The 14,421-nt window shown below is 38.5% G+C and overlaps 1 protein-coding gene across 3 annotated transcripts; it reads right to left on the bottom strand.

Annotated features, from left to right (window-relative positions):
- Nucleotides 1–35: 35 nt before the first annotated feature.
- On the bottom strand, nt 36–11,729 carry LOC132702042 (J domain-containing protein). 3 transcript variants are annotated; one of them, XM_060670446.1, is made up of 5 exons: nt 11,410–11,729; nt 6,362–6,463; nt 5,467–5,583; nt 3,789–3,980; nt 36–2,528 (listed from the first exon to the last, which is right to left on the bottom strand). In XM_060670446.1, the coding sequence occupies exons 1-5, from the start codon at nt 11,494–11,496 to the stop codon at nt 2,334–2,336; spliced, it is 693 nt and encodes a 230-aa protein (XP_060526429.1). In that variant the 5' UTR covers nt 11,497–11,729; the 3' UTR covers nt 36–2,333. The 3 variants fall into 3 exon arrangements, with proteins under 3 accessions (XP_060526429.1, XP_060526428.1, XP_060526430.1); XM_060670445.1 differs by lacking the exon at nt 11,410–11,729 and adding an exon at nt 8,163–9,947; XM_060670447.1 differs by lacking the exon at nt 36–2,528 and having other exon boundaries at nt 2,883–3,980; nt 11,410–11,700.
- Between the last annotated feature and the right edge of the window lie 2,692 nt (nt 11,730–14,421).

The raw sequence follows: 14,421 nt of genomic DNA, 5'->3' as shown, positions 1-14,421 counted from the left end.
CATTGATTTACTGAGAGCATTTAACGTACCCGGAGTTGGTCATCTGCTGGTCATGTTGAAATATCCAAGATCGCATTGACCCCTGACTACCTTCTTCTACAACTTGGATCCATCAACCAAGTGACATGAAATAAGTAAAAAAAAGGTGCAGAATGGCGATTTTTAGAATTTCACATTTCACTTCGGCATTTCAAAATGGCTTGAAATAAAAATATGCAATTTGGTATGTTGATAGTGTTGGGACGTGCGCTGGGTTTCAAAGAACCATCTACTTTCTTTATCGGTATATGCGTAAAATTTCCCTTTCGCAGAAGTTCAATTGAACTCCCTTTAAGGTGTGGGTTTGTTGCCAGAAAGCAAATTATACAAAATAGTATATCGTAAAATAAAACCTGTACTCTTTTAGCACAATTTAACCTTAAAACATAAGGCGCAAAAATTTGTATTGCAATTAATGCTTCGAGAAAATGTGGATTGACGCTGATGCGAAGAGCTGCCGTGTTTGTAGAGTATAAATAATTCAATTGCGTTTCCGGTTTCGCCGGAAATAAATTCAATCAATAGTTTCACAATTTTGAAATGTTTTCATTTGTGAAGGTTAGAACAAGATATAATGGGGTTACTTACTCGTCATTCAAAGCGCAATTGAATCAAACATGATTGGTCAGTTACCACACGAAAGCAGCTTACTGTCCATGAATGAAGGGTCTACTGTCCAGGCGTACTTTTTTTATCACATCGCAACTCAACATCCACAAACTCATGCAAAATTGAAAACAAGACACGCTTTTTGTACGTTGTGTAACAAATAAAGGTCCTCACCACCATCTATCCACAAAAAGATGAACTAGTCGTCGACCAGAACACATTGAAATAGATACGTACGACTCCGCTAGAATGAGCCACGGAGTACCAAAATAACGTAACAAGAGAGTGCTTGTCGAAGACGAGAAGATGCGAATGTTTTACTCGTTCATTTCCATAGTAAATTGTGTAAGTTCTGTTCCGTGTTTAAGTTACGCTCCCGCATTTGCTGCAGTTGCTACAGCTGTTGATAATCCTTTTGCACAAAAAATTAAATTGACATAAACAATCATACGCGTCGCGTAGCCGGCTATGGATTCAAAACAAGAACTTACCAAATTTTTTTCAGTTATAGAACCCGCGTCCTCTAATAACAACAAACAATTTACTTTCATTTCATCTCAAACAATATGGCAAGACATTTTACAAAATTGACAAGTTACAGTGAATGTTTTTTTCAGTAAAAGATAGCGGTATCCAGATTGAATTTCGCCCAGTTCGTCGTTACTTTCCGTGGCTAGTTCAGCGTTCCCACAAATCTTCCTGTAAATGAAAATGTGGAAGGGTTTATTGTCAATGGAGGCGTAGAAATAGATGTGTTAGCTAAATTTCATCGTGCTTTGGATGACATGTAAACATGTAACTACTATAGATGCCGATAATATAACAACTTGTAAATGAAAACAATTTTTGATAAGGTCCACTCAACATGTACATGCGCGAAATTGAAAATCTCCAATTTCCATTTTTACCAATGCCCTTGTGGCTTTCTAAAAATATGCCTAGATCTGATTCGAAGGGCAGGTTAGTGAGTGATATGTAGAGGCATGCACGGAAAGTCATTACCTTCTCTACGAAAATATCAGTACCGCGTGCGGCCATTTCCGGTGAAATCGAAAACGCAAATCAATTGTTTTTATGCTAGGAGTGTTCACAATATTCAACGGCCATTTTGAAATGCCGCTGTGAACAATAACGTTTAAAAAAGTAAAGCGCCTTTTGGATTTAAATTTAAATTAAATTAAAAATTATTAGAACCAGCTCCGGATCTCCACACATACGTATTAGTTTATTATATTTCGTCCATGAGACATAACTATTCCAGTAATTTAGTAGACGTTTTCTACCACTGGCCAGGTAATCTGAAAATATGTTTACTAGGAGAAATGGGAACAAAATTAAGTTGCTTCTAGTGATGATCAATTTTCGCAGTCTTCATGGAGCAGCCTTTACAGACTAATTTAACTCATTGAAATTTTGTTAAGTTTAGATTTGGGTTAAAAATGAAGGAAACGCACTTGTATGTAGAATGTTGCGTAGGAAGTAGCTTTTATTTTTGCCTACGAAGGTTGGATATTAACGCAAATTGTTGCCAACCAAAAATTAGATCACCCGACCGATAAGTAAAGCCTATGGTCTAATATTATTATTATTATTATTAAGAATATTTAATAGGCTCCGAAAATAGCTATATCCATTCAAAAGACACCTTAAACTGCTACGGTTTTCCGCGAAATCGGACAAGACAGTTATATCTGGTGCGACTTGTCCTCTGCCTCCGGCAGTTTCTTGCGTCCTGACGCGAGTAGGTTGGCCCCGCCCTCCGAGGCCCGTCGGTACGCCGCTGGCAAGCCACCGATGGTCAGGCTCGAAGGGCCCGACGACCCGCCGCTGGACAGGTCCGGCTTTTTCGGTTTCGTCTTTGAAGGCGACCAAAGAGCGGCCTGAAGAAAATATAAGACAGTGTCCTAGCGTGCAGAGGATTGCTTTGTGAGAATTGAAACACCTTTATAATTAAACACCTGATACATTGCCCAAAGCGGACCAGACAAGCGATAATTTGATCGCTCTCAAAAAAGTAATAACGTGCGTTTAGAATGTGTGGCTTGTCCGATCTGCTCTGGACATAACGTCATGCGTCCTCAGTATAGGAAGCAGATAGGTAAATGAGTAGCTAGACCGTGCAAGTGAACATGCGACACAGAGGAAGTTTGTTCTCGTAAAGATTGCATGAAAATTTAATTTACTCGAAAGCGAAACACTTACCTTCACAATCAAAAAGATCCGGGCGAATACACAAACAACTCAACTACATACTGAACTTTTCTTTATTAGAACATTTATAAATATCGCTATATAATTTAGGTATAGATTTTTGGCAAATACTTTTTCAAGAGTTCGTTTAACACCGATAAATATAATTTCGTCAAATATTTTTTAAACATTTATCAAAATATATGGGAATGTGTGTGGGGACTGGCCAGGGGAATCGACAATACAAAATCGCGATACCCCGGTTACATGCAAAAGGGACCTTGGTTGAAGTTTTGTACGTACATTAACACAGGGTGCGCGTTTAACACTCATAACGGTACATTCAAATTTGCAAAAGTAACACGGGATGTGGCAAAGCGTCGGGACGGCGTTACGTTAATAAATTCTCAATACTGTTTGCGGGTCCACGTGTCCAAGCAGGTCATGACATTTTTGTATTTGCAGATGTTTTAAAAATTGTCTGCATTGAATTAACGGATTAGATCGATAATTAGATTTTTAAAAGGCGAAAAATGAGAAATTGATATGTTTCGGAATCTTATCATATGACAGCGAGAATTTAAAATGACTGACGGTAGATGGCGCAATCGCTGACTGTGAATTCGGAATCGAACTTTATTTCCACTTTTAGGAGGAAAACTGTCCTTTTTTTTTCATTTTCAGTTCCTACTAAAAATAGTATACCGGGGGTTTTATTATTTTTGTCGATTATAATGACTGTACTATGTTCAGAATATTTGGACAGAGTAGGCCAAGTTTGCGAAGAGAATGAAACCCCGAGAGGATCTTTTTTAAAATTTTCGCGATACTTAGAAGACACCCACAACATACATTAGTGGAGCGGTTGGGGTGAGGAGGGGTGAACACACAACATCACGAGGGTCGAAACATAATCCGGTTTAGATTTCGTAATTTCTGAATTTACTGACAACTTCGCTGTGCGTATCCATGCCGGCGCCCCAAGCCGCTCCGCCCTTGCCGCCCCAGTGGAGGTTCGCGCCGCCTTCCGACGCCCTCCTTTGGGCGGCCGTCGCGTTCGAAGAACCGAGACTGGAAGGACCGGAGTTGCCCCCGGATTCGAGCATGCGGTCTTTGGTTTTCGGCGTGCTCCAGTGCATAGACTGAAAATGTTCGAATCAGTTATTCGAATACAAAGTTCGTTACTTATCTTAATTAAGTATATTGTAAGGGAACTCCCAAAAATCATATCCAATGTTGCTATACGGTGCGCATCACTCCAAAAAATAATTTAATTACTACTTCGCAATCTTGAATATTCAAATAGACCATTAAAGAACCCACTTAGGAGAGCTTCAAATGATCTTTAATGGTTTAATTGAATATATGGGAAAACGTCACTTTTCTTTTTGAGATTCCGAAATAAATAAAATGGATTTCGTGGATTCTCATTAATGGGGGTAGTTTTATATCTTCCCGACGATTTCAAGTTGGTTGAGCAATACATCATTTTGAAGCTGAAGTTTAATTGAATATCTGGGACAACGTCAGATTTTTTGACATTGCGAAATAAAAATATATCTTCCCGACCGTTTCGAGATCGTTGGGTAATACATGATTTTGAAGCTCTCCTAAGTGCCTCTTTAATGGTGTAGTTCAACCTCTGAGATTGCGAAATAAGTATTGGGTATTTCATAATCGGGGGTAGTTTTATATTTTGACGACGGTTTCAAGGTCAGATTTTTTCGACATTGCGAACTAGTAATTAAATTATTTTTTGGGGTGATGCGATCGGAAAAGGAGTTATTTTCTGTACAGCGACGTGCTTAATTAATTATACGGGAGGTTCGATAAAACCACCTGTTGATAGTTGACAGTTGATAATTGTTACGCGTCGTATTAAATGTCAAAAAAACTCCAGCTTGCGTGGTGGCGCGCACACGGTTCTATTGAAACCGTCTCCCTCCGCCAACTTATAGGTCGATAAAACGTATTTATGTACGCGCTACGTCGAAAGATTCGGCATAGGTGAATATTCCAACGTGCCGAGCCAATCAGAAGGCAGGACCATCAATGTAATCCGAAGCGCGCGAAGAATTGTAGTTAACATTTCAACTGAGGGTAAATAATATAATATTATTTGTTGTTATCTAATATTATTGTTATCTACGAACTATTTTTTTAGGATTCGTGACGGTAAAGTTTGTCGAACAACATTTAGGGCACGCTATTGCACTACAATTATTACGTGTTTAATTTTCGATTTTTGTTACAGGTCATTTTGCAAGAAATGAATAGCTTTGCTCGCAGCTTGGACGAAGAATCTTTTGGGAAATTTGTAGATATTTTTAGGACGTTTAAGAGGGACGCAGAACAACGAAATTCCGAGGAAAATTCGAAAAAATGAAAAATTGAGAAGCAAACATATTATCCTTATAAAAAGTAATATAACTATCTATAAACTCGCTGGCGTTCGACTATGAATACGAGTATAAGCGATCATACTTATGCGACATGCGTTCTCGGTTTGAATTTGGCGCCATAGTAAAAACTAGCCGCCGCGTTCTGATTGGCTCGGCACGTTGGAATATTAACGTATGCCGAAAGTTTCCACTCAGAAACGAGACAGACATTTTGAGTCGCGCATACCTGCTGCACGTGGTCTTTCACGCCAAGCCATTGTTTGTAGCCCATCGATATGCCGCTATTTTTCCATTTGTCGTAGAGCAGCTTCTTCTCCGGGTTTGTCAGCGTTTCCTTGGCTTCCTAGAACAATCACTCTAGATATGACTCGACGATGCTACGAACGCAATTGGGTGATAAAAATTTTAAAATTTAATTTGCGCTCAAAATTACAAGCGTGTACGTGCTCGTTACAGCTTGTCATTTCATAGTGATTTTCATTGTACAAAGATTATATTGGTTTTAGGGCGATTCTTTTTGCCATATCACAAAGAATGGCCAACAGAATTAATCTCTTAAAAATTCCAAAAACAAATGGATTTTTAACGTTCTAAAAGAAAATCACCCATAATAAGGATCTCTTGTGTGTCCTGTTTAAAGAAAAACGACACGAAGCCCCAAGAAATAGGAAGGTGATATGGAAGTTTCGAAAGGTAAGACAAACAAGTTTCCAATTATAGGCAGTAGGTAAAAATAAGATTTCTAATTAGTAACGTTTAGTTTTCATATCCACCCACTTCAGTCCTTTTTGTTAAAACAAGAAATAAGCATATTTTGAGAAACTACTGTTTTAAAAATGGTTCATCTAAACTTATTGGCGATCTGTCGTCGGCCATGTTGGTTGTTGAATGCCGCAAGATCATTGGTCAAAAACAAGACGTTAAATCTCGTGTGCAATTTTTTCATGGTTGCTTCATTAAGTCCCTGTATTATCAGCATAGGCACAACCTCTATATCTCTAATGTAATACAAACAAGCCAATAAAAACACAGTACGGAAGTATATGCAACCAATTAAACTGAAACAACGTTTTCCGCCACTCAAATTCGCAACGACCAAAGTTACGCGGTTATTTACTTACATTTAGGAGTTGAAACTTCTCTTCGGAATCTTTATCGTCGCGGTTTTTATCCGGGTGATATTGGAGCGCCCGAACTTTGTACTCCGCGTTTATTTGTTCCACCTGAAACAAAAGTTTCCTCTATTGGAGGGGATCATCGTCAAAGTTTCGAAGACATTACAAGTTTGCGTGCCGCCAGACGCATTTGCTAAATTATACGGAGGGAGAGAGGCGTGTAGGATCAATGGAAGGCAAAGCATTGACAAATAATCTCTTAAAATCCTAATATTATGATTTTATGATTTTTTTTTTATATTATTCGTTAGTAACTAAATTGTCTTTTGGGCAATCAGTTTTTAGTAGATGATCTTGAATTATGTGGGTTAAATAACACACACTGAAGAAGGATATATTAAATATTGTAATTTATAAGAATACTAACAAAATTCGTCCGACACTTGGTCCGCCATTCCACCGCGTGCTTGTTCTCTAGTCACGTAGGCCAAAAAAAAGTTATTTCAAAAACAATACATGTGCTGCCATCTATGTGACAATAACTGCGTTCTGCGCTAATACATTCAACAGATGAAGGATCAACATTTGACAGAAAACTCTCAAAAGGAAACACAATTGATTCATAAAATGAGTAAAAACCGGCCAATCAGGCAATCATGTTCTATACTTCGAATCGCAAAGCTTTGCAGCTGTCCTATAAAAACTGAATCAAATTTCCTAATGCAACCTTGTAGATTTATAATTTTTGAATATTAAATTAGTTTTAAGTTAGGGGCTTGTTTGGTTAGTTTTGGTTAGAAGCAATTCGCGCTTCCGTATCATAATCCGACAGAAGATTAAAGTTGGGCACTAAATATTCAACTTTACCCTTTAAGGGATGTTACTTACTTACCGTTCACCGAGTTATAATGATCTACTTCGTACTTCCATAGTCAGTACGATTTGCGATGGCATAGTGGGTTATAATACCAAGAGAGAAGATACCTCAGTATTTTACCTGTTTCCAGGCGCTGCCAAAATTTCCCGGCCATATCTGGACTATATTGAGGATGATCTATCTGTTGGAACCCACACTCTAAAATGACAGCTTCTGCAGTATGAACAGGTGCATTATCGTACAAAAGACGAACGCCTCTGGTCAGTTTTCCTCGACGTTTTACACGTATGCAGTCTCGCAATTTTTGTGATAATGTTGCGTAATACTTGCCATTGACAGTGGTATTAGTTTCTTTAAAATCTATCAAAAGAATTCCTTCACAATCCCAAAAAATCGTGGCAATCACCTTTTACGCAAGACTTCAATTTTTTTTTCGCAGCCTACTAAGATATCGCGATACTGGACCTGCGTATATGTCAGACCGGGAAATTTTGGCGCTAATCTCGTATACAAAAAATGGCAAAACCCACCCACTTACCTGGTAGTGTTCTACATTTATCTATTACTATAATTTCACTAGTTTCCACTATAAAACAAGCTCGCATTTTTTGGAAAACTGCAGCCGAAACTCAAAATGTCGTCTTTAAGTATTATGAATAATGGACGATACCATTCTAAACTTAGTGAAAGTGTACCAAATGCATCGACAAAAAACGAAGAAGAAATTGTCAGTAAGCGGATTAATTACCCAGAAAATGTGAGTTTTTAAAAATTGTCAACAAATACAAAACAAACTTGCTACTGACCAAATAATTACTGAAACAGAGAATACACTTTGCACCACCACTATTTTCATTTATCATTTTCTGATAGTAGCAGTTCCAATTTAGGCTTTATTACTAATTAAATATGGTTTACTTGTATATTTACTTTTGCAATATCCCTTATCCCCTTCAAAATACTCTCCATTACAACTAATACATTTGTCCCAGCGGTGCTTCCACTGTTCGAAACATTTTTTATATTCATCTTTGGCTATAGCCGACAGCTCATCCCTCGTTTTTTTCTTGACCTCTTCAATGTTCTCAAATCGCTGTCCTTTCATGTCCCTTTTCATACGTGGAAATAAAAAGAAGTCACACTGAGCGAGATCAGGCGAGTAAGGTGCATGGGGCAGAGGAACCATGCCATTTTTAGCCAAAAACTGCTTAACAGAAATGGCTGTGTGTGCAGGTGCATTATCGTGGTGAAAGAACCAGTCCCCTGCCCGTCAAAAATCGGGTCTTTTTTGTCGAATACTGTTGCGCAATCTTCTTAAAACTTCCAGATAAAAAGCTTGATTAACGGTCTCGCCTGGTGGAACAAACTCTGCATGAAGTACGCCGTTGATGTCGAAAAAGCAAATCGGCATGTTTGATTTGACCTGACGACATTTTTTTGGACGGGGAGACAGTGACGTCTTCCATTGGCTGGACTGTTGCTTCGTTTCTGGATCGTCACCATAACACAATGACTTGTCACCAGTAATGATCTTTGAAAGAAAATCTGGATCCGTTCCAAGCTGTTGATTCAAAGCACGACGTTTCAACTCGATGTTCTTTTTGCACGTCAGTCAGAACACGAGAAACAAACTATTATTGTTCAATTGTCTGTCGACGGTCTGTGAGCACAAACTCTCGAATCTTTTCAATATTTTCGTCGATTCGAGCAGTTGATGGACGTCCAGAACGAAGTCGGTCATCAATTGACTCGTCGCCGCCATTTTTGAAGCGAACAAACCACTGGTACACTCGAATTTTTCCCATCGCATCGTCTTTATAAGCTGTTTTTAACATTGAAACCGTTTCAGCAGCACTTTTACCGAGCAGAAAACAAAATTTCACAGCTGCACGTTGTTCTTTTAAACTTGCCATCGAAAAAAAGCAATAACAAAAAAACGGCGTTAACAAAAAAATGGCACTGCAAGGGAACAAAACAAGTTAAATTTAAAACGAAGGTGGCGTTGAACTCGCAATAAGTTGTACTATCCACAACCTAGCGGCAGAAAGGTGTACTATACAAGCTCTGCGCGCGGCAATTCAATTCCGGTTTTTATGGGTACCCCCTCGTATAGGACTGAACAAACGCTCCAAAGCAAGCAAGCAAGAGAAGAGAACAGTGGGGCAACAGGTACACGACATTAACGACGTTTAGTGGACTAACACCGTTTGCACGTACGTAGGCTTAATTAAGGCGACAATTGGAAGTAATTTAGAAGCCGCCGTTTGGAGGGTGCTCGGCGAGAGTTGCAGCAATGCCGTGGAGAGTCGACAAAATCAATAGTCACGACCCGGAAAGCACTAAAAAAATAGGCTTGGGCAATGAACTGAATAATTTACATGCAAATGTTAAACAATTCCGCAGACGATGTTTTGTCTGGAAGAGTTAAAAAATAAGACCACTGAAGCTGGCAGTTTTCTATATCAGAGAGAGAACAAAATTTACCTCTAACTTTGAGAGACATCGAGTCTCCTATATATATGAGTGTTACCTGGCAGGAACTTTTTCAGACATCACAAATCAAATAAAAAAGCTGTGTAATAAACGTCAGTTACGAGGAAATGCCTAAAGAACACTGCATTATCGACATCTGCTGATTTAAAGTTTTGCTTACAGATGGACCCAGTATAAAACACCGAACATCACTAAAATGCGAGTTATAAGGTCCTGCCTTGAAGCACTCCATATGTAATTTTCAAATAATAAGTATAGTATATCAAGTAGTTGGTATTTTGGTATTATTCAATTGAAATACTAAATCACACTTTATGGTCTAAAAAGAAAACTTTTATATACAGGGTGGCCTGTGAAACTTTTAACAACGACTTTTCAGGTAAAAATAAACTTATATCCTAACTTGATTTCATTTGAGATACAGGGTGTCAAAGATTTTATGAAAAAAACGCTTTCTTGTTAATTATTCGAAAACTTCTTTTCTGATTTTGATGAAATTTGACAATTTCATTTACGGTAATAAGGGGCTTCTTCTGCAATTAGAAAAAAAGTATTAATTCCAGAGGCGTCACAAAAGGTAATCTCTTTTTTATGTGGTTAATATTTTTTGAAGGTTAGGTTAAAAATGCATTTTTGCGTTTTGCCGTAACCTGCTTTCCTTTTGATGGATTTTTAGTAATTGTTTTGACTGTTTTTATTATTTTTAAAAATAACACTTTTATTCTAATTGCGTTTAGCGTTTAGTTTGATCCAAAGCAGAAAAAAGGTTTCTGAATAATTAATAAGGCACCGATTAGTTATTAAAACGTTGGTACCCTGTATCTCGAAAACAAATCAAATTGGAACTATGGGAAAAAAATCCGATTTTTTACTTGAGGGATGCAAAACTTAATGAACAACAAAAACAACGTCTTCAAGTATCAGAAAGCAATCGAGAATCTTCCGGATAGAACATGTACGGCCTGATTGGATTCGTCAGTTGAAGTTGCAAATGTCGAGGATAGGCAACTCAAATGGTATGGATATACTCTAATAATGACCCCAGAAACAATTCCCAGAATTGTAATGGAATGGGGTCCCCATGAAAGACGAAAAATCTCAACAATTTTACAATTTAAAAATTGTCCGCAGGTATGGTCTGTTCATAGATATAAAAATGTGACCAATTGCTTTTGAATGGGATTATCCAAGGGTGGTCATTAACATACAATGCGTTCAGGTAAAATTGTGGTCCGTAATAGAAAATAATTTTATACCTATCTGTGTTTAATATTCTTTGGTTTGGTATACTACTTGGTTTAAGTTTATTATTATTACGTGTGTAATACAGCGTGTATTGAATCGTGTGCGAATTATGCAAAATATGTGTGAGTCTAGTGTATCTCAGGAGATGCTCCAGCCCAAATGTGGAAAATAAATAAATATTGTTTAGTATCTGTCGTAACAAAACTCTGTTCGGCCATATTTCAATCTTACAGCTTGCCCGGGCTTTCCTTAATTCGTATCATTTTCTTATATCTATGAACAGACTTTACACACGAAAAAATTACAGTATTAAACATCATCGCAATTTTTTCCGCGTTTCCGTCCATTTTCACGTACTTCCTCACATTTCCCCATATTTCCACGGGTTTCGGCACATTTGCTCTAACTAAGCAAAGAAAACGAAAAGAAAAAGACGTACCGATGAATGCTCGTCGCATCCCAGAATGGCGTAATAGTCTTCCCTCTCGCTCTTCTTGTAACTCAAAATGTCCCCGACGCTGCTCATATTTTCGAAATTACCCGCGGTCAACTGTCGGACGCACGTACGGACGCGAGAGGCGGGACGAGACTCTCCGGACGATCCGGCACGGGACACGGGAAACCCGGACGACGGCGACGAACAGACAGAGAAGAAAAAGGTTTTCCCCGCGCGCGTCGTCGAAGACCGTTCGCGCGAGACACGGCCGAGTTTTTAAAACGGGTTCCGCGTAAAAGTGAAAGCCTCCGACACGGCCGACATTGGTTCGCGATTGTTAATAACAAACGATAAAAAATTGTTTAAAATTGGATGCGCGCGCGCGCAGAAGCGGACAGCAAAATCGATGAGACGTCACGGCCGCGCGGTCTCGTGCCTTTTCACGTTCGTGCGATATCGCGGGACCCGATTTTGTAAATATTTTGCCGTAGAGATTTTAGGTCAACCGGCCCCTGACTCGAGAAGTTGACGTACGTCGAGTTTATGTTCGGACTACGTATAGGGTGGGGCGATTATTTTGGGACGCTACCTTATCCCACAAACTTTAGGGGGTGGAGCCAAAAGTTAATTATTTAATTAACTTGTCGACGTTTCGCTAATCATCCTGTTGGCTTCTTCAGAGCATAATTGAAAGAAATAGTATTACGGTAGCCCGTGGAAGTTTCTTCGAAAAATTTAATTTATTTAATTTGAAATTTATACGACATTCTAGACCATATGTTGTGTATGTCGTATACCAAAGTCTGACCGTTTTTGACGATTTCAATTTTATATGCGAAATATGACGTTTGCAAGTAAATATCTGCCAATTTCTCAATTCGGAAGCGTTAATTGTTTCAGTTGGGTAAGTTTTGTTGTAGACAAAAGACTCAAATAACGAATTGCATAAGAAATTTCGACACATATTAATACAGGGTGCTTGAAAAAAAAAAATAAAATTAAAAAAATGCCGAAAAACTTTTTTTTAATGAAAATAATCTTGTCATATTTGAAATATTTCCTTTTCCACATTTGTCAATCACAAATTACACTGGTTGGCAATGAAATATATATATAATGATTCAAACGTTTTGAATCTATCCCCGTTGGCCAATTTTTTCTATCACGTCTAGATTTTTCGATATGTCAAAATGTCACTGTCACAAGAATCACGCAAGCGCGGTAAAATTTTGCAACGTTTTTTTAACTCAAGCGGCGACACGTGCAGTCCTGTCGAAACGCGTGCGCAGACTGTGCTGTGCGGGGCGAGGTTTGTCCGAGGAACTTGGTACTAGAGCGTGAACTTGGTTTTAAATTCTCTTTCTTTAAGGTGCGGCTTCTATCCTCCAAGGGCCCTAATGCAAGGTACAAAAGAGAGACTGTTGACATAAAGGGAAATAGAATTTTTTTTTGAATATTTTCATTATTAGATGGAGCATAAAAAATGATAAAAGCAAAGGATTACAAAAGCAAAATTCGTTTTTTTATATAGATCGATCGCAACAGATATTTGGAAAAATAAAATGAATGGAGGTGATGACTGCAATACTCAAATAACTCTGCATAATTAAAAGTATAAATAGTACATAACAAGGGAGGCAAAATGCTACCCTATAGTACAAAGAGCGGTTCAGAATATTTGTTACTATAGAATATTCTATGAACTCGATTAGACAGGAAAGAGCTTAATAGTGTGCACGATTTTTTTCCAAATCCAATACAGTGCAGATCGGAGATAATTTATGATTTATCATAAATCATAAATCAAAAATCAAAAAGCAGAGGTCGATCCACCAAAAGTGCACCGGCGTTGCGGAAGTAAAATTACCATGCCATAAACGTCGGGCTTCATCCGCACGCCGCATCAAGAATAACAGATTAATTAGAGGTCTCCAGCACAAGTTAATCGTAATTAAAACCACTAATTAAATTTGACTATTTTGATGTTCGCTCACGGTTCAATGCTTGATTACAGTAAACATAAACACCAGTGTTGCAAAAATACGCTTACAGTAAAATAGTTCAAAGTAGTAAATAATATACAGGGTTTTTGAATTTTGCAGGTCCCTTATAAAGGGTGCTGTTTTTTCGATGTATAGAACTTGAAGTTGGCATTTCTACTCAAGATGGCGACCGATTTAACAGCTGTCAAGTGATTTATTCTCAGTTTGGTTTGGCAATTCATCATGAATAGACTCACGCCTGAACAGCGCTTGCAAATAGTGCAATTTTATTTCGAAAATAATGGTTCTGTGCATAACCGTCCATTAGAGCAGTTAATTCGATTAACCATGGAACGTTTTCGCACTTATTGATAACTCGCATCCCCAGAGAAGCCGTACGGTGCGTACAGAAGAAGCTGTTGCTGCTGTAGAGAGTAGCATTGAGGAAGACCCGAATGAGTCCATCCGCCATCGAGCACAGGAATTGGATCTGTGTCCATCCACTTTATGGAAGATTTTGCGGAAGGATCTTGGTTTACGTGCTTACAAAATCCAACTCGTGCAAGCATTGAAGCCAAACGATCATCAAGTAAGGCGTAGATTCGTCGAATGGGCCCAAAACGAGATTGCCGTTGTTCCCGATTTTTTTTAGCGATGAAGCACACTTCTGGTTGAATGGCTACGTCAACAAACAAAACTACCGCATTTCGAGCGAAGTTAATCTTCAAGTGTATGTCGAAATACCGTTACATCCAGAAAGACTGACTGTTTGGTGCGCTTTATGGGCTGATGAAATCATTCGTCCGTACTTCTTCAAAAACGATGATGGCCAGAACGTTACAGTCAATGGTGATGGGTATAGAGCTATGATTACTAACTCTTTCATTCCTAAATTGAATAACCATGATGTCCAGGAGATGTGGTTTCAGCAAGACGGCGCAACATGTCCCACAGCTCGTGCCACAATCGATTTATTGAAAGACACATTTGGTGACCGCCTAATTTCACGTTTTGGACCTGTGAATTGGCCTCC

The sequence above is a fragment of the Cylas formicarius genome, unplaced genomic scaffold, assembly GCF_029955315.1.
Source record: "Cylas formicarius isolate icCylForm1 unplaced genomic scaffold, icCylForm1.1 PGA_scaffold_5__7_contigs__length_24384050, whole genome shotgun sequence".
In the NCBI taxonomy this organism is placed as follows: Eukaryota; Metazoa; Arthropoda; class Insecta; order Coleoptera; family Brentidae; genus Cylas; species Cylas formicarius.
The sequence above is the reverse complement of the archived record's forward strand: the minus strand, read 5'-3'. Positions and strand labels throughout refer to the sequence as shown.